This window comes from Martes martes (genome assembly GCF_963455335.1).
Source record: "Martes martes genome assembly, chromosome: 4".
In the NCBI taxonomy this organism is placed as follows: domain Eukaryota; kingdom Metazoa; phylum Chordata; class Mammalia; order Carnivora; family Mustelidae; genus Martes; species Martes martes.
Window position 1 is genome coordinate 42,918,821 of NC_137891.1, and position 20,531 is coordinate 42,939,351.

Sequence of the window (20,531 nt, forward strand, 5' to 3'; positions counted from 1 at the left end):
ATCCCAAGTTAAAGTATTCATCCCACTTTGCTTTTCATTTTGTGAGACTGTGAACCAGAGCAGGAAATAGCCATGATTCTAGAGTGAAGCAAGAAATACAAACTGGTAGTGTAAGGTCCTTCAGAGTCAAGACTGGAGTTCAAGTCAATCCCAGCTGAACTCATTCTTCTCCTGGAAGAACTCCTCCTCATTCTCCTGGAATAACTAAAAAATCCATTAATCTCTTGCTCTCCCCTCTCCCTCCATCTATCCTATTTTCACATTATTTCAGGTTGGATTTCTGCCCTTTATCACTAAAATAATCTTGAAAGGATCTAGAAAGATCTTCAGCAACTACCCATATATTTTCCAACCAAGACTGGGACTACTGTTCTCTAAGTATAGGATCTTCAATGATAGATAGATAGATAGACAGATAGAGAGATAAATAGGCGTATATCTATCTAACAATATATTGTGACTCAGCCTAAAGGGAGAGGAAGAAATATTTTTAAAATTTTGATAATGCCAATCTTACAGAGAAACTGGCTATGTAGAGAGGATGAGCAAAGAAATAAAAGTTCAGGTTACCATTCTCATTTCTCTTGCTGGTTGTAGTTGTTGTAATTTATGACCTACCTCCTCCAAAATTCATTCTGGATCTTGTCCCTAGCAAGCATCTTAGTTTGGTGAACCTTTTTCTTTAGTGCATAACCCACATGTTTATTCCTGAAAGTTCTAGGTGATTCTTCTATTTATAAAGTTATGTAAAAATTTCATGAAATTTTATTATTGGTCATAATAGCACATGAGATAACCCCAGGAGTTCCCTAACATCTTTCCATAATTCTTTTGATCTTCACTATGTGTTAACAAATAATTTTATTCTTGATAATGAGCATCAGTTACCCTAGCAATACTGTGATTCTCCATGTTGCCTGTTTACCTAGAGGCATGAATAACCCAAACTGACCAGATGGCAGACTTGGTATCCACTTCAGGAAAACTAATATTGTGCCTTTCTTAGGTTACCTCTTTTCCTAACTAAAATGCGTAACCTAATGTACTACTCAAACTTTGGCCACTGGGAGGATCTCCTTTGTAGGTTGTGTTTTAGGGCTATCTCCAAGGATAGAAGTCTACTTCCAGCTGGTGTCAGCATTATAAAGAGCCATCTATAAACATTTTTTTAACTGCTAAAATGGTACACCCAATTTTGTGCTTTGTTGAATTAGATAACCTCCAATTCATAACTGGTAGCTCTGGCCAGATGGTCCCTGAGTATTATGACCAGGTAGTCAGTCTCCATCAGAGCTTGGTAGCAATCCAGGAGTTGTTTCTTAGCAGCTGTTACCTGCTGAAGGATGTATGGCACTATTCCAAAACCCTAGAGACTGCCACTTCTTTTTGGGGGGGACCTGCTAAAGGCTTATTTCTATGTCACAGCTAAAAGCATTTCGAGCTTCATTCATTCTGCCATGCCATAGGCTTGAAGAGGTAGAGTAGCTTGCACAGCAATCTACTGGAGAACTTTTTATTGTCCCATGTCCCACACAACACTAGCAGCTTTTCAGGTTCTCTACATATATAAAATATGTATGCAGAATTTAAAAACACAATTATAGCATGGGCAACCATGCATCCCTCATCCAGGTTAAAAACTAGACATATACCAGTATCTTAGAATGCTCTTTATGCCCCTTCCCAGTTGTAACACTCTCTAAGCCTCTGAAAGATAAATCACTATCTTGATTTTGCAATAATTCTGTTTATGAATTTCCATCTAGATTCATGTTTTATGCTTTATAGCATTTCATTGTATGTGTGTACCAGTATTGTTTTTTGTCTGTTCTCCTGGTTTTGACATTGGATCATTCACAGTTTCTTTTTTCCTTGAAAGTTTTTTCTATGAATGTTGTTATAAGCATTCATTGCACATTTCTGGACATGTCTGTTCTTTGGTCATATGTATGAGAGTTTCTCTATAATATATACCTAGCAGAAAAATGTTGGATCATAGGTCATAGAACAATGTTATCAAATAGTGCTGTTAAGTTAGACCTATGTTCCTTTCTTTATGGTAGATATAGTGTGAAGTAGAAAAAGTTGGACCTTTCTTCTTGGAAACAATCCTGACATGCTCTAAATCAGTGGATTCCCATGAATCAGATTTAGATGCCAAGTTTCTGTATTTAAAAGAATGTTTTCTCTTCTCTCTCTTATACATGTATTTGAATGAGGCATATCAGGCAGTTGCCATGCCGTCTCCAAGGCTTACAACAAATCATTGTTATTGTGATGTATCATGTAGTAGTGAGGCAGTTAAATTCTCTTAGAATGAGACCATAGCACTGAGACAGTTGTTCTGGTTCTTGAGCAGGACTATAAGTATATTGCTGTTCCTTTCCAGTAAAGGCAGATAGCACTTGTGATTGGAACCTAGAAAAAAACATTGGCTAGAATAATTAGCTACTTGTGACCATGTGTGAAGGACTTTTATATTCTGCTACTGTAAGAATAATAAGAAAATTCTACCATAAGTTTGAATTTAATAGTGCTCAGTTGGCCTCTCAAGACCAACCATACACAGTGAGAAAATAAATAAGTCTCTGGAAATAAACAGTGTGACTGTATGTTTAGTTTTGATGATATAATGAATCTATGAATCTTCTCCAGGAATGTACATTCCCTTTGATTTACCATTTTAGTAAGGTAGGGGAGTAATATTTCTCCCTCACTTTTACTTTCAAAATAGCTCTCATAGCACATATCAGGGAACCAAGCTGAAGGTTCTGCTTATCATTTTAACCCATATGCTCAGAAACTGTGAATATTCATAGGGTCTGTTCTGGACCTCTGAGCTTACCATCAGGAACTGAACTTTTTAATTTTAAATTTACTTAATTTTAAAAATTGAATAACTGGCATGTAACATTGTATAAGTTTAAGGTATACAACGTATCATTTTGATACAGTTATGTATTGTAATTATTGATATAGCAAAGTTTATCACATAATTAAAGTATAACATTTTGTCTATATTATACTGTGCATTTGATCTCTATGGCTTATTTATTATTTGTTACAAGTTTATACCCTTAAACATCATCACTCTTCTCCCTCTCCTCCTTTTTACTGTTAACTACCATTTTATTGTTGTTTTTTTTTAAACAGGTTTAACTTTTTAGTGATATCATATAGTATTTGTCTCCTCTGTATAACTTATTTGGTTCAGCGTAATGTTCTCAAGACCCATCCATGTTATAGCAGATGGGAAGATATCCTTCTTTCTCCTAGCTGAATGATTTTCCATTGTGTTTATTTGCCACATCTTTTAAAATTCATTTATCCATTGGTGGGCATTCAGGTTGTTTTCACATCTTGGCTGTTGTGACTAATGCTCTGATAAAAGTGGGAATGCAAAAATCTCATTGCAATCATGATTTCATTTTCTTTGGGTATATAAACAAAAAAGGAATTGTTGGATCATGTGGTATACATATATAATATATATATGTTTAATTTTTGAGAGCCCTCCATATTGTTTTTCATCATGGTTGGACCAATTTATGTTCCCACCAAAAATATATATGGGTTCTCTTTTCACCACATTCTTTTTTAAAATTTTTACTCCAGTGTAGTTAACATACAGTATTATATTATTTTCTGGTGTATAGTGTAGTGATTCAACAATTCCATATATTACTTCCATATATAGTGCTCATCAAAATGAGAGCACTCTTAATTCCCTTCACCACATTCTTGCCAGCTCCTGTTGTCTCTCATCTTTCTGGTGATAGCCATTCCAATAAGCATGAGATGATATCTCATAGTTGTTTTGATTTGCATTTCACTGATTAGTGATGTTGAACATCTTTTCATGTGTATGTTGGCCAATTTGATGTTCTCTTTGGAAAAATTTTATTTAGTTCTGTCCATTTTTTATTGGATTGTTTGAGTTTTTTGTTATTAAGTTAGCTGAGTTCTTTATATGCTTTGGTATTAACCCATTATCCAATATATGGTCTGCAAAAATTTTCTCCCATTCTGTAGCTTGTCATTTCATTTTGTTTCTTTTGCTGTGCAGAAGCTTCCCCCCCACTTGGATGTTATTTATTTCTTTGACAGAGAGAGAGAGAGGGAGAAAAAGTAGGGGGAGCAGGTGGAGGAAGAGGGAGAAGCAGGCTCCTTGCTGAGTGGGGAGCCCAATGTGGGGCTCAGTCCCAGGACCCTGGGATCATGACCTGATGCTTAACAACTGAGCCACCGAGGCACTCCTGTGCAGAAGCTCTAGAGTTTAATGTAGATTTGTTGATTTTTACTTTTGTTGTTTGTGTTTTGGTATATGTTAAAAATATCATTGTCAAGACCAATATTGACCAATATCTTCCTTATGTTTTCTTCTAGAGTTTTATAGTGTCAAAGTCTTATGTTTAAGTCTTTGATCTATTTTGAGTTAATTTTTGTGAGTGGTATAAGATAGGGGCCCAATTATATTGTTCTGCATATCTTTCTCCAGTTTTCTCAGCACCATTTGTTAAAGAAACTATCCTTTCTCTATTGGGTATTCTTGGCTCCCTTGTCAAATACTAGTTGGCCAAATATATCAAGATTTAATTCTGGGCTCTCTATTCTATTCCACTGGTTGGTGGGTCTGTTTTTGTGCCAGTATCATACTGTTTTTTATTATTATGGCTTTATACTACAATTTGAAATTGGGAAGAATGATACCTCTGGCTTTGTTGTTTTTTCTCAGGACTGATTTAGCTGTTCAGGGTCTTTTGTGATTCCATACAAATTTTAGGACTTTTTGCTTCTATTTCTGTGAAGAATGCCTTTGGTATTTTGATGAGGATTGCATTAAATCTGTAGATGCCTTTCGATAGTATGGCCATTTTAACTATTAATTCTTCTGATCCATGCATGGGATGTCTTTCAATTTGTTTGTGTCTTCTTCAGTTTCTTTCAGCCAAGTCTTATAATTTTCATTGTATAGATATTTTACTTCTTTGTGTGAATGTGTTCTTAAATATTTTATTATTTTGATGCTATTGTGAGTGGGATAGTTTTTTTTTTTCAGAGGCATCGTAATTAGTGTAAAGAAATGCAATTGGTTTCTGTACATTGATTTTTTATCCTGCCACTTTACTAAAATTGTTGATTCTACATATATGATCAGCAAATAGAGAGTTTACTTTTTCCCTTCCTGATTTGGATGTCTTTAGTTTCTCTGTTGTGCCTAATTGCACTAGCTAGGATGTCCAATACCGTATTGAATAGGAGTGGTGAGAACAAGCATCCTTGTCTTATTCCTAATATTAGAAGAAATGTTTTCAGTTTTTCTCCATTAATTATAATATTAACTGTAGGTTTGTCACATCTGTCTCTTATTATGTTGAAGTATGTTCCTTCTATACCCAATCTGTTAAGGATTTTTTATCATCAAATGGTGTTATATTTTGTCAAATTTTTTTTTTTGCATTTATTGAGATGATCATATGATTTTTATCTTTAATTTTATGGGTGCGATGTATTACATTGATTGATTTGCGTATGTTGAACCATCCTTGTATCCCAGGGATAAGTTCCACTTGGCCATAGTGTATAATTCTTTTAATGAATTTTTGAAATCAGTTTGCCAATATGTTGTTAAGAATTTTTGCATCTATATTCATCAGGGTGTATAATTTTCTTTTACTGTGGTATCCTTATCTGGCTTTGCTATCTAAGTAATGCTGGCTTCATAGAATGAGTTGGGAAGAGTGTGAAAGAGTTTGAGGAGGATTGGTGTTGATTCTTTAAATATTCTGTAGAATTTTCCAGTGAACCTGTCTGGTCTTTGAGTTTTCTGTGTTGGGATTTTTTGATTACAGATTCAGTCTCTTTACTCATTAATTTGTCCATATTTTCTACTTCTTCCTGAGTTAGTCTTGGTAGGTTGTGTATTTGTAGAAATGTATCCATTTCTTCTAGGTTATGTAACTTGTTGGCAAATCATTGTGCATAGAGGTCTTCATAGTTCTGTAGTATCAGTTTAATGTCTCCTCTTCCATTTCTTATGGATTTGTGGATCTTCTCACTTTCTTTTTGTTGTTGATTTCTAGTTTCATTCCACTGTGATCAGTGAAGATAGGTATTATTTCAATCTTTTTAAATTTGCTAAGATTTGTTTTGTGATTTATCATATGATCTATGCTGGAGAATGTTCTACGTGCACTTGAGAAGAATGTTTATTTTGATGCTATTGGATGGAATGTTCTGTATATGCCTATTAAGTCCACTTGTTGTAAAGTGTGCTTCATTGCAAAGTTTCTTTGTTGATTTTCTGTCAGAGTGATTTACCCATTGCCATATAATGGGGTATTGAAGTCCCCTGCAATTGTTATATTATCATCTATTTCTCCTTTAAGATCTGTTATTATTTACTTAATATTATATCTTGGTGCTCAGATGTTGGGAGCATATACATTTAGTTGTTACATCTTCTTGAGGTGCTGATCTCTTTATCATCATATAATGATCTTCTTTGTGTCTTACTACATTTGTTTTTCTTTTTTTTCAAAGATTTTATTTATTTATTTGACAGACAAGGATCACAGGTAGACAGAGAGGCAAGCAGAGAGAGAGGAGGAAGCAGGTTCTCTCCTGAGCAGAGAGGCTGATGCGGGGCTCAATCCCAGGACCCTGGGATCATGACCTGAGCTGAAGGCAGAGGCTTTAACCCACTGAGCCACCCAGGTGCCCCTACATTTCTTTTTCTTGAAGTGTACTTTGTCTGATATAAGTATGGTCATACCTACTTTCTTTAGGTTTCTATTTGCTTGGAATATCATCTTCCACCCTTTCACTTTGAACCTATGTGTGTTTTTAGAGCTGAGATGAGTATTCTGTAGGTAACATATAGTTGGGACTTATATGTGTGTGTGTGTGTGTGTGTGTGTGTGTGTGTGTGTTTGTGTGTGTGGTTTTTTTAAACCTCTTCAGCCACCCTGCTTTTAATAGGTGAGTTCAATCCCTTTACATTTAGAGTGATTATTTCTAGGTAAGGATTTGCTACTGTCATTTTATTTTTTGCTTTCTGGTTATTTTGTCTTTCCATTGTTTATCTTCTTTTTCTATTTTTTTAAGTTAGTTTTCTGTGCTGATTTGCTTTGTCTCCCCTGTCTTTGTTTCCTGTCTCTCTAAATTTTTGCTTTGTGGTTACCACAAGGTTTAAAATAATAAAATGATTAAAAAATGATGAAATAAAAAGTGATGATATAAATAAATGATGAATAAAATAGCCTTTTTTTCTGCTGATAACAACTTATCTTCATTTGCTGTAAGGGTTCTGTCATTTTATTCTTCCCCTTTTATATTTCTTTTTTTTTTTTTTTTTTTTTTTTTAAAGATTTTATTTATTTGACAGACAGAGATCACAAGTAGGCAGAGAGGCAGGCAGACAGAGGAGGAAGCAGGCTCCCTGCTGAACAGAGAGCCCGATGTGGGGCTCGATCCCAGGACCTTGGGATCATGACCTGAGCCGAAGGCAGAGGCTTTAACCCACTGAGCCACCCAGGCGCCCCACCCCTTTTATATTTCTGATGACACAAAGGATCTTTTTTACACTGTGACTTTCTTACCAAGTTGTAGTAGCTACATTTTTAATGTTCTCTTCCTTTTACCTTTATGTTATAATTAGGAGTTTAACATGCTATTCTAAAAGAGATTCTTTTTTTAAAAAAAGACATATATTTGACAGAGATTGAGAGAGAGAAAACTTGAGCAGGGGGAGGAGCAGAGGAAGAGAGAAAGAGAATCCTCAGGTAGACTCCCTGCTGAGTATGGAGCCCCAATGCAAAACTGATCCCAGGACCCTGAGATCATGATGTGAGCTGAAATCAAGAGTCGGCACACGCAACGAACTGAGTCACCCAGGTGCATCTATTCTAAAAAAGATTATAATTTTAATTTTGACTGACTTCTTATCACCTTAATCAGAGTTTTGTGTACTTTTGTCCTTTCTTTTCAGCTTGAAGTGATTATTTCAACATTTCTTGTACGGCAGGTCTAATGGCAAAGAACTTCCTTAGCTTTAATTGTCTGGAAAAGCCTTTATTTCTCCTTTATATATGAAGGATTACTTTGTCAGAGAGGATATTCTTAGGTGGCAGATTTTATCTTTCAGTATTTTAGTATTCCCCTCTCTCCAGACCTGTAGAGTTTTTGCTGAGAAATCCACTCATAGTCTAATAGGCATTCCTTTATGGATTACTGTCTTTTTTTCCCCTGATTGTCATTAAAATTCTTTATCATTGATTTTTAACAGTTTTAATAAAATGTGTCTTAGAGTTTTTTTGTTTTTGTTTGTTTTGTTTCATTTTGTTTTGTTTTTGCATTGAGTAATAAGGTGTTCAGTAAGCTTCCCTGGATTTGGGAAGTTGTCAGCTATTACTTATTTAATTAAACTCTCCGTCCTCTTTCCTCCCTCCTCTCCTTCTGGAATATCCATTATTTTTACTTTGGCTTTTTTTTTTTTAAGATTTTATTTATTTATTTATTTGTCAGAGAGAGAGAGAGAGATCGAGCACACACGCAGGCAGAGGCAGGGAGAGAAGCAGGCTCCCTGCTGAGCAAGGAGCCGGATGTGGGACTTGATCCCAGAATCCCTGGATCATGACCCAAGCCAAAGGCAGTGGCTTAACGAACTGAGCCATCCAGGCATCCCTTACATTGGCTTTTCTTTTCTTTTTTTAAAAATTTTTTTATTTGACAGACAGAGATCACAAGTAGGCAGAGAGGCAGGCAGAGAGATGGGGAAGCAGGCTCCCTGCTGAGCAGAGAACCCGATGCGGGGCTCGATCCCAGGACCCTAAGATCATGACCTGAGCTGAAGGCAGAAGCTTAACCCACTGAGCCACCCAGGTGCCCCTGCATTGGCTTTTCTAATGGAGTCTGATAACTCTTGTAGAATTTCATCATTTTTAAAAAGTCTTTGTTCTTTTTCATCTTCCACCTGAATTATTTCTAGATGCCTATCTTCTAGCTTGTGAATTCTCTCTTTCATCTGATCTGCTCTACTTCCAATGCATTTTAATGCATTGTTTATGTCATTTATTGAGTTCTTTACCTGCAGAATTTCTGTTTGGTTCTTACTTAGAATTTCAATCCTTTTGGTAAAGTACTCATTTTGTTTGTTAATTTGATTCCTGAGATCTTTTTATGGTCTTTCTGAGTTTTCTTACAGCTCATTGAATGTCTTCATAACAACTATTTTGAATTCTTTTATCCATTAGATTGCAATATTTCATGTCTTTGGGTTCAGTTGCTGGGAAATTGTCATTTTCTTTTAGTAATTTAAGTATGTTATCATGATTTCTCTCTCTCTCTCTCTTTTTTTTTTTTTTTTTTGATTTCTCATTTTTGGTGAAAAGTGTTTCTGCCACCACATTGAAAGTAATGCACACCTTTCTTATTTAGTTAAGATTTTGTTTAATGTGATTCTAATAGATCAACAAGTTGTTAATTAGGAGTCTTCCTTTTGCCTTCCAGAAGGTGATGATATAGCATAATCTTTTGGTTTTTCTTCTTCTTCTTTTTTTTTTTTTAAGATTTTATTTATTTATTTGACAGACAGAGATCACAAGTAGGCAGAGAGGCAGGCAGAGAGAGAGGAGGAAGCAGGCCCCCTGCCGAGCAGAGAGCCCGATGCGGGGCTTGATCCCAGCACCTTGGGATCATGACCTGAGCCAAAGGCAGAGGCTTAATCCACTGAGCCACCCAGGCGCCCCTCTTTTGGTTTTTCTTATCAGAGCTGATTTGCGCTAAGTTTGGGAGTCCAGGCATTAAAAAAAAAAAATTTTTTTTGGTGGCATACTGGGCGTAGGTGTGTATTTAGCTCTTGGGTCTGTGGATGTGCCTACAGCTCTATTGAGGGTTCCATGATTGTGGGGGAAGTAGTCCCAGAGGAATATGGGTGATTCTATTGCCAGAACCCTGAGGCAGACAGCAGGAAACACTTCCCTTCAGTTCTCTTTGTCTGCTACTTCCCTCCTAAGAGAAAGCAGTGCATTCCCCAGCTGCAGAACACAAAACTGGGCAGACCTCACTTACTACCTTCACCCTCCATCTCCTTTGCCAGAAAGATTGTGCTGTTCCATAACCATACCTGCAACAGTCTTCTCTGTAGCTGCCACCTCTGGTGCAACTCCCCTTGTTCCACTGCCCCCTCTGCTATCCAATCCACCCACTTTTGGGTGCATGAATAAATGGGTCTCTTGAGTGCCTTGGTATGTGCTGCAGAGGGGTTTTTCTTTGGTTATGGATGTCTGATTAGTTACAAATGAAAGGGCAGGGGGAAAAGGAGCAACTCATGCTGCTGTGATGCTAACCTCACTCTCAGACTTTTATTTTATTACCGATAAAGCTCTTTTTCTGACTTAAGAGACTTCAGTGACATTTTGACCCTCTATGGGTTCCTGTTTCCTGAGTCTTTGAACTTTGATATTCCCAGTATTTGGAATTGCTTCTACAAGATATCCACATGACTTCCTCCCTAAACTCATTTAAGTATTTGGTCAAGTGCAATCAAGTAATAATGTTGAGTGGCATTATCAAGGAGGCCTCCCTGGACGACTCTATCTGAAATAGTACTTCTCTCCCTTTTATTTTCTGCCCCTCACCAGCTCTATTTTTCTTTTTAGTGCTTTTTGTCACCTAGAAAACTGAATATTTTTTCCTTATTATTTATCTTTTAACAAGGATAATAAGCAATTGGTCTGTTTTGCTCACACTGCTATATATTTAGTACCTTGAACATTGTTTGTTACATGGTAAGTGCTCAATAAATAATTTTTTAAAAAGATTTAAAGTAATCTCCACACCCAGTGTAGGACTTGAACTTAGAACCCTGATATCAGGAGTCATGTACTCTACTAACTGAGCCAGCCAGGCATCCCACAGTAAAAAATTTTTAATGAATGAATGAATGAATGAGTGAGTTGTTTAGAAAACAGACTATAAAAATACTTATGACCTAAGGGAACATTTTTAGTTATGCTTAATTAGGTACAAAGTTAACTAGGAAAACTAATAGTCAGTGATATGTTCTAATGTCACACTGTTCTCAGAGGTTCCGGCAATTCTATCTACTAACCTTAAAAAATAATGACTCATGTAATTAAAATTTTGGATGCAGGTGAAAATAGTAAACTGTTATATATTTTTTTCATATATTTTTCTTTTTTTTCCTGATGGACAATAGTTAATATTTTTTTACTTGCTAGCCAAAATAACTTTACTTCAGAGATCTCACCATCTACTCAATAACTATATGCATATACTAATAATTTGAGAATCAGTGCTGATAATAGTTCAAAGAGCAATCTTATGACAAATTTTCCTATGTGAAAATGCAAGCTTTAATATTTCTTAATTATGAAATGTCCATTTTTCAGCATTAAATCTTGATTCATTTTGGGAAATAAAAAAGAAAGCTAGAATCTGTTATGGAATAAATACTAAGGGTCACACATCCTAAGTGTATTTTTGCCTTATATATAAGTTCATGTAAATCCAGGCATTCATATAAAAACAAATTTATTTTATTGTTCTAAGTGTATTATTTAACTGTATCATTATTATATTTGGGGAGGACTTTTTCACTTTCTAAGAATGATCTAGAATTTTACATGCAAAAGGAGTTTTGTAATGAAAAATTCACATTGACACTATCTTTTTTTTAAGAATTCAGGTTGATTTGAAGGAATTTCAACTCAATGTCATGATTTTTAGAGAAATATTCTGTTTGGATTGGTAATCTTAAAAATGCAATTATTTAAATGTATTTTACTTATTAAGAATTATAAATAATGGATAATAGAATCTGTATTCATGCTAGGCCATAAAAGCAGTTCTTGATATTATAGAATTTTCTACTAGAATATTAGTTTTACAACTTTAAACATGTAAAAATGGCATTTTGCTAGTATAAATATATCTCACAAGTTTAAATTATAATATGTAGTTATTTTAGAGAGAATTAAAGAGAATATTATGACTGTTTTGATGATGGTCATTGAGATTGGGGATTAAGAATGGCATTTGTCACCATGTATCATCCTGAACATTACATGTATTTCTGTACTTTATTTTGGTTTCACAATATCAAGAAAATTCTATTAACATGAATAGTTAAAAATAATAATGTAACTTTGTAATAGCACAGATCTAGCAACTTCAGGATACTATTCAATTTAAACTAGTCACAAAACTGGAGAGAAGAGTAGTAGGAAATTTTATTTCATGACTAAATCACAGATATTATTTAAGGATAAATTGTAGTTTTATCATGGATCTAAAGTTTCAGTAACAAGAGTATAATAATCCTTCTAACTATGCATGTGTCTTTCACATTTTATTGCAAAACTGTTAAGCTATAATAAGAACATACATCCAATATGGACAACAATGTCTTGCCTGGCATTTTTAAGGAAACCAAGCATGTGCTACAACACTCTATTCACTTTTTTTTTTTTTAAAGATTTTATTTATTTATTTGACAGACAGAGATCACAAGTATGCAAAGAGGCAAGCAGAGAGAGAGGGAGAAGCAGGCTTTCTGCTGAGCGGAGAGCTGATGCGGGGCTTGATCCCAGGACCCTGGGATCATGACCTGAGCTGAAGACAGAGGCTTAACCCACTGAGCCACCCAGGTGCCCCTCTATTCACTTTTATAAATCTTCCCTTGCAGACATTTAAAGGCTTGAATTAGTAGAAGTCCACTGTATACATCAACTTTTTAAACCTATGACACATGTCCAAGAAGTTCAAATATAAGCACAGAAAAGTCAAAAGATAGAAACTACAGCTAGTGGAACTAGCTCTATAAAGCACTATACTGCTTATTTCCATCAACTGGAATATGAAATTTATTGAAGTGTGTATTTTAAAATTTTGAAAGTAATGTAGATTATGTTTAAAAATAGGGAATTGAACAAAATATTGATTTAAATTAGAATCTGAAGAGTTAAATATACATTTTATAATCTCTAGGACAATTTTTAAAACATACTAAAAATATATCAAAATCATAACTTAAATACTAAGAATTGTTTAAACAATTCAAAAAATGACAGGAAAAGTGAAACAGGAACAAATCAAAGGGAGCAAAAAGAGAGCAATAATAAAATAATAGACCTAAATAAAAAATGTATTAATAGTTTCATTAAATGTTAATAGTCTAAACATACCAGTTAAAAGACAATAGATTTTCAGGTTGAAATTTTATAAAATAACCCAAATATATGTTGTATAAAAGAAATAAACTTCAAATATAATGACATTAAAAGTAAAGGGATGGAGATGTACTTCTTGAATCAAAAGGAAGGATCTCAAAATCTGCTCCTCTATAAAAGCAATAAGAACAATGACAAAAAAAATGTCAAAATCAACTTTTTCAGAAATTTGGAAATTAACGGACCTCTTAACAACAATCCAAGGACTGTTTACTTCAGAAAAACTGAATTTCAATTAGAACATTAGACTTTTTTGGGTTTTAACTGGTCTTACTTCCATCTTTCTCTGCTCATCCTTGCAACTATAGTAGTTGTGAAAAGCATCATCCTGCAATTAATGGAGAAGGCAGAATGAGTTTGAAACTATGCCACACTCTATCCTCAGAGAATTGTCCTTATCTGACCTGTCTGGTAACTCCCTGAAAAGCCTTATTCTCAAAACTTGTCCTTATTTGACTAGACTTAGAGCTCACTCTGTGTGAAGGGCCCTCTCCCAGAATTTGACCCAGTCAATGGCAAGTTTTTAACATCACAACTACTTGAAGTAGCATTACTAGTTGGGACTAGTAGGAGGTTCTCCTAAAAATATTAAAAGACTGGGCAATGAGATTTCCATAGGGTCTTTAAAAATCTCCAACATAGATCTGGGAATCTAGAAAGTCACAAGCTTATGGAGAGCTATGCCATGTCCAATGAAGACCTGAAAAGGCTATAAAATTTCTCATCTCTTGCTGACCTTGAAGAAGCTAGCAGGAAGTGAAGGCTAAGGCAGGACTATAAACTACTGTCAGAGTATGGAAAATATATACCAACACACACACACACACGCACACACACACACACATATACACACACACCTGCCCCACCACACACAGCTCCTCAGCAAAGCTGGAAGATATTGGATCAGAGCATTTAAGAAAATATTTGTCCAGTCTTTAGGTGAACATTAAGCTAAGTGGCTGCACATGACAAGAATACAGACTTAACAGAATTAGACCACAAAAGTCATTAAAAAAACAAACAAACAATAAAACCAACAAAAGAAAAACAAATAGTCACAACAACATCATAGGGGAGATGTGATTTGTGGGGTTGCCACATTACATTACTTGATATGTCCAGTTTTTACAAGAATCATAAAATGCACAAAGAATCAGGAAAGTGTGTTGCATACACAGAAAAAGAAGAGTGAAACTTGTCTCTAAGAAAGATAATATCTTGGACTTATTGAACAGAGACTTTAAGTCAGCCTTTTAAAATATGTTCAAAAATGAAAACCATATCTAAGGAATTGAAATTAAGAATGATGCCTCATCAAATAAATCACCTTATTATAGAAATGTAAATTATGTATATTTAAAAAAGCAAATAGAAATTCTGGAGTTGAAAAATAAAATAATTATAAAAATTTCACTAGAGGGACCGCACAGCAGATGTGAACTGACAGAAGAATCAGAGAACATGAAGAGAAGTTAATTGAGATTATACTCTCGGAGGAACATGAAGAAAAAAGAATAAACAAAGAATGACAAAAAAATGAGCAGAGACACAAAGACCTGTAAGATACCATCCATCATACCAACTATGTACAATGATAGTTCCAGAATAAGAAGAGGAAGAGAGTGGGTCAGAAAGGGTATTTGAAAAAATCGTATCCGAAAACTTCCCTAATTTGATGAAACACTTTGATTTTTTTAATCCAAGAACCTCGATAAATTTCAAGCAGGATAAACTCAAAGAGATACACACTGGTCTACATTATAGTCAAACTGTTGAAAGTCAAACATAAAAAACGATTGTTGAAAGCAGCAAGAGAAAAGTAATAGGTTACATATGATATGCTAAAAGCAATAGACAGTAGCCAAGAGATCTATATCCAGCACAATTGTCCTTTTAAAAAAGGAGAAATTAAGATGCTTTTGGATAGACAAAACCAGGTAATTTGTAATAGCACACCTGCCCTGCAAGACAACAAGGAAGTCCTTGAAGCTGGAATGAAAACACACAAGACTCAAATCCATATAAAGAAAAAACAAACAAACAACAACAACAACAAAAACTCAAAAAATTAACACTAGTAAAGGTAACTGCATAGATAAATATAATAGAAGTCTACATGTATGTTTTATGTCTAACTTTTTTCCTCTTCATGCTAATGTATGAGGTGCTGCTAAAGCAGTACTTAGATGGCAATTTACACCTGTTAAACAGTACATTTATAAAGAAGAAATATTTCAAATCAATAACCTAACTTTCTGTCTAGACAAGTTAGAATATGAGAAGAGTTGGGGCGCCTGGGTGGCTCAGTGGGTTAAAGCCTCTGCCTTCAGCTCAGGTGGTGATCCCAGGGTCCTGTGATTGAGCCCCACATCGGGCTCTCCGCTCAGCAGGGAGCCTGCTTCCTCCTCTCTCTCTCTGCCTCTCTGCCTACTTGTGATCTGTCTGTCAAATAAATAAATAAAATCTTAAAAAAAAAAAAAAGAATATGAGAAGAGCAAACTAAATCCAAAGCTGAAGAAAAGGAAGTAATAAGGATTAAAGTGGAAAAAACATAGAGAAGAGAAAAATAATAAAAAAAATAACAAAACCAATGGTTTATTTAGAAAGATTAACACAATTGAAAAACTTAGTTAACGCTGTTAAAAACAAAACAAAACAAAGATATCATTAATGAAACAGGGCACCTTACTGTTGACCTTATGGATATAAAATGGATTATAAAGGAATAGTATAAACAATTGTATGTTAAAAATTAGATAATGTAGATGAAACTAATACACGTCTGATGCAAAATTACCAGAACTCTGATCCATTGCTGGTGGGAATATGAAATGATACAGCCACTCTGGAAAATGGTTTGGCAGTTTCTTACAAAGTTAAATACGTACTTACCATATGACTCAGCAGTCCTACTCTAGTAAATTGAAAACTTGTGTTCATATAAAAACCCATACACCTGTGTTTATAGGTAGCTCTTGTAGTACTTGCAAAGTAGTAGACATAACCCAAATGCACTTTAGTGAGTGAATGGATAAACAGACTCTGATACCTTTGTACAATGGAATACTGATCAGCAATAGAGAAGAATGAACTGGTGAGTCATACAACTTGGGTGAAACTTAAAGGCCTTATGCTGATTCAGAGAAGCCGTTGTCACATTACTGCCATATTACTGAAAAGACACAGCTATAGCAATGGACAGTAGCTCAGTGGTTGCCAGGAATTATGGGTGGGGAGGAGGCATGGATATAAAAGGATAGCATGGGGAGTTTTTGAGATAGAACTATTCTGTGCCCTGATTATGGCAGTAGTTACATGAATCTATACAAGAACATTAAAATTCATAGAACTGTATACCAAAAGGAAAAAAAATTCAATTTCATTGTGATAATTTAAGAATAAAATATAAAAAAGTAGTATTATACGATTATGTTGGAAAGAGGAAGCATAAATCACTCAATCAGGAAGCTTAGGGAAGGAGAAAAAAAGCTTTTGTTACTCAAACTATGCCATAGGAAATGAAAATACAGAAATATGATGCATGGTGTCATTAAATAGAGAAACTAAATAATTGAGGCCCCAGATTAGTTTCATAGGCTTGAGTTCTCCAGGTTTCTTCTCATATAAAAGGTAATGAGTAATTGTCAAACAGCTACTTTGGTTATTGCGTTATCGATATAACCAAAATCAGACCCAACTATGTCTAGAAATCCACCTACATATAAAATCTAGATTATTATATATGTATTTATATACATATATAAGTGTATTTATATGTGTATATATATAATGTATATAAATGTACATATATATAATGTATATAAATGTACATATATATGTGTGTGTTTTTCTAAGTTAAGTACTCAGAATGTAGGGGCTTCTGTATTTAACATTTTTTACAATTGTGTAGGCACAGATACCCTTCTTGAAGCCATACAAAATTTAAATGTTGAAAACCCCTTTGGTATAATAGAAATATCTAGTTTTAGTTGTAAAGAACTTAACAGATGCCCCTGTAAACGTTTTCACTTAGTAGACTGAAACCTCGTTTTTCAGTATATACTTTTGGATATCATAGTTAGCAAGCAGAATGCTAAACTACTGACAGATGCACTATTTGGAGAAGTACCAGGTGTAAATAATTTTTTAAAACCATCTATTTGTTATAAATACAGTTTCAAATGTTCATATCAATTTTAATATAAATCTAGATGTATTATTCTCTAAGAGATACAGAAGTTGAGTTGAAATGGAACACATTATTTAACTAATAAGTTATATGGCAATTGAAGTAGAATGATAAATTCTCACTTTAACCTTGACTCTTTGAGGTATATTTGAATCTGTTTTATGACAGACACATCATCCAGAATAATACATATGTGTATGTAAAACATTTGGGTTAAGACAATCCTTTTTCTATTTATTTTCCCCCTTGCACCCAGAGGTTATTATAGGGCATATATAAGATAAAACAAGAAATGACTTTTTGGCCTCAGATCTATAATCTTCAAATTTCTCTTTAGATTCTCCTTAGAAATTTGCTTTGTAACCCTGAGTGAGGTATTTGATGTGTCACCATTTTCATTGTTCTGACCTGTTTATATCTCAGCAGGAATAATAACATGAATAGTTTGACTGTTGAGATGTGAAATCAGAGTGAACACTTGTCAAGGCTTTTGCAGCAAAATTAAATGTTGCTAATTTAAACTGGGTCAGAGTAATATTTTTCTGTAGTTTATTCATTCCATAATTTAAATTTAGATCATTTGATGTACATTTTTACAATTGGTTCATTTCTGGATCATTAAACCTTATGATCAAATAATATTTATTAAGCTTCCACATGTTCATAGATCCAGAATGACTGCTATATGATAGCAGGTAAGGAAATAGCATACACTGGCTCTTTAAAAAAAGCAACAACAACAACAAAAAATCACATAGCTCTTCAGCCAAACAAGCACTTTTATGTGTCTAATGAACACAAATAGAGCATTTCTTCATTACTCCCATCCATTTGACTCACTTCTCCCTGCCATTTCTAATTCTAAAAATCTATATGGAATCTTAAAGGCACTTTTGAATCATTAGCAAAGAATTATTTTATTGCACATTAACTTTTTATGATACACTACAGTGTAGATCAGCTGCGTTCATATTTATTTCAATGCAAGGAAGATGTGGAAATTAAAGTTAGAAGTTGTATTATTTACATAAAGGAGATATAGGGGTAAGTCTGGAAAGGAACCGATCATGAAGGAAAGGGAATAAGACAGAAACAAGGCAAACTATAAGAATATAAAAGAGAGATTATGTGGATTTATGCTAACTCCCACACAGAGTGACATACTGTATTTGAGACCCATTGACCCAGTTCTTATTTAAAGGTTCTTTTGGTTAACAAAAGAATATATTATTCTAGTCAATGTTTTTATTACTCTTGTTTTGTTTTGTTTTTGTATCATTAAATCTATTTTCTTCACAGATTATGTAATTCATTAGTTACATACAAACTCAGGTTTGTTATTCATTAGTTGTCACATTGTACACAAAAAAGGAAATTTGGTGATGTTAACTAACTTAGTTTTGTTCATCTTTGGCTGTGAAATGTCGTAGAGAAGACTGGAACTAATATTTAAATACAGCTTTCCTACATCTTTCATTTAGCTGTATTTATTCTGTCCTCTATTAAGAGCAAAGTTAAATATGTATTTTTCTAATGAATTCAGTGACTGAAAGTTTTTACAGATCTTCTTTAGTTTCTTATAGAAAACTTGAGGATATTCCTCAAATTGGTTATTTGGTTATTTTATATATCCCTAATAAAATAAATTTATAATGAGCCCTTATTCTTCATATAGGAAGATGAAGTTAACTTACCTATTAATGGGATCTTAGGTATACTCACTTACACATTTGTTTCTAAATGTTTCCAAAAGGTTTACTACCTTTACTCTGAATATTCTCTAAAATAACTTTTTAGCTTTTTAGCTTTTCACTGCACACCAAATTGAAGATGTCTGTCAGATTTTCTTCCTGCAAAAAATTAAGAGAGGAGAAGTTGACCTTAGGGTGATAACGTTTATGGTTTCCAAAACTGCGAGCTCCTCTGCTTTGCAACTCTGTGTCCCTGGCTTACTGTATTTAAACATTCTTTGACATTTCAGTTGGCTGTTAAACTTGAATTATATATTAAGCGTAGCTCATTGCCTGAAATTATTTCTTTCTAGGTAAACAAGATTATAAAAAAACCAAACCTATTTTACGAGCAACCAAATTAAAAGCAGAAGCAAAGAAAACAGCAATAGGGATAAAGGTACCTGTATTTGGTAACTTTAAAATTTGATATATGCATGCCATTTCATTTTCTAAAACTGGATTGCATAAATGTTGAATGCTAAATGTTTTATGACATTTCAAAATCAAAGTCAATGCCAGAATTGAAGGTTCTTATAAAGAATTTACTTAATGGGAAGCATCATTCTGATCCTGAGATTTTACCAGTTCTTAAAATAAAACACAATGTCACATAAGAAAACCAGTTATACTTAAAGTTGCAACTTATTTTTTCCTCTAGCTACTGTATATATTGCTCAAACATTTCAGTGATTTATGTGGCCGAAATAAAAAACTTCTTTTATTTTCAATAAATTTTATTTTATGGTTATTGAAATTTTAGTTATAATTACATATACTTAGATCATTAATACATATAATTTTATTCTGTGTTTTATTATTGTTGTCAGTACTCTCTATGATGAAATTCTAGTGATGTCCCTAAACTTGTTCTTTTAGAAAACCAGTGTTTTAACTGCTTAAGAGGGATAAGCGCATCTGAGAATGATGTTAGCAGATAATAATCCAATATGCTAACACAATGAAGTTCAACAAAATTACATTTATATTACTACTCATGTCAATTTTTTGCCAAGTATTTAGAGGTGACTCAAAGTATAAATAAAAAAAAATTAACTTGATGGTTCTGCTGTCAAATGTATAAAATTAAAGTGAATAGTATATATACTTTATTTAAATATTAAAATATTAAAAGGAGATTTTGGTTTTTATCTGGCAGATGAAAAATCAATTTTTCTAAGTTATAGCTTATAGCAAATGCCAAGGTATTACTACCAGGCTGTAACAGCTGTTGAACTGCCAGATGATATATTTGGTTGTCTTCCAGAATTTGCTATTATGATCACCAAATACTGCCTTCGTTTTACTCTTGATTGCTGATTTTGATCAAGTATTGCCGTGTGATGTGGTATGTTTTCA

The 20,531-nt window shown here is 33.9% G+C and overlaps 1 protein-coding gene across 2 annotated transcripts in view; it reads left to right on the plus strand.

The window, feature by feature from the left end:
- TRIQK (triple QxxK/R motif containing) overlaps positions 1 to 20,531 on the plus strand; it is a 93,994-nt gene that overhangs the window by 67,593 nt on the left and 5,870 nt on the right. For both annotated transcript variants that reach the window (XM_080802245.1, XM_080802244.1), the window contains exon 4: positions 19,487 to 19,572. In XM_080802245.1, coding sequence (XP_080658371.1) covers positions 19,487 to 19,572 — 86 coding nt within the window. The remainder of the gene's footprint in view (positions 1 to 19,486; positions 19,573 to 20,531) is intronic.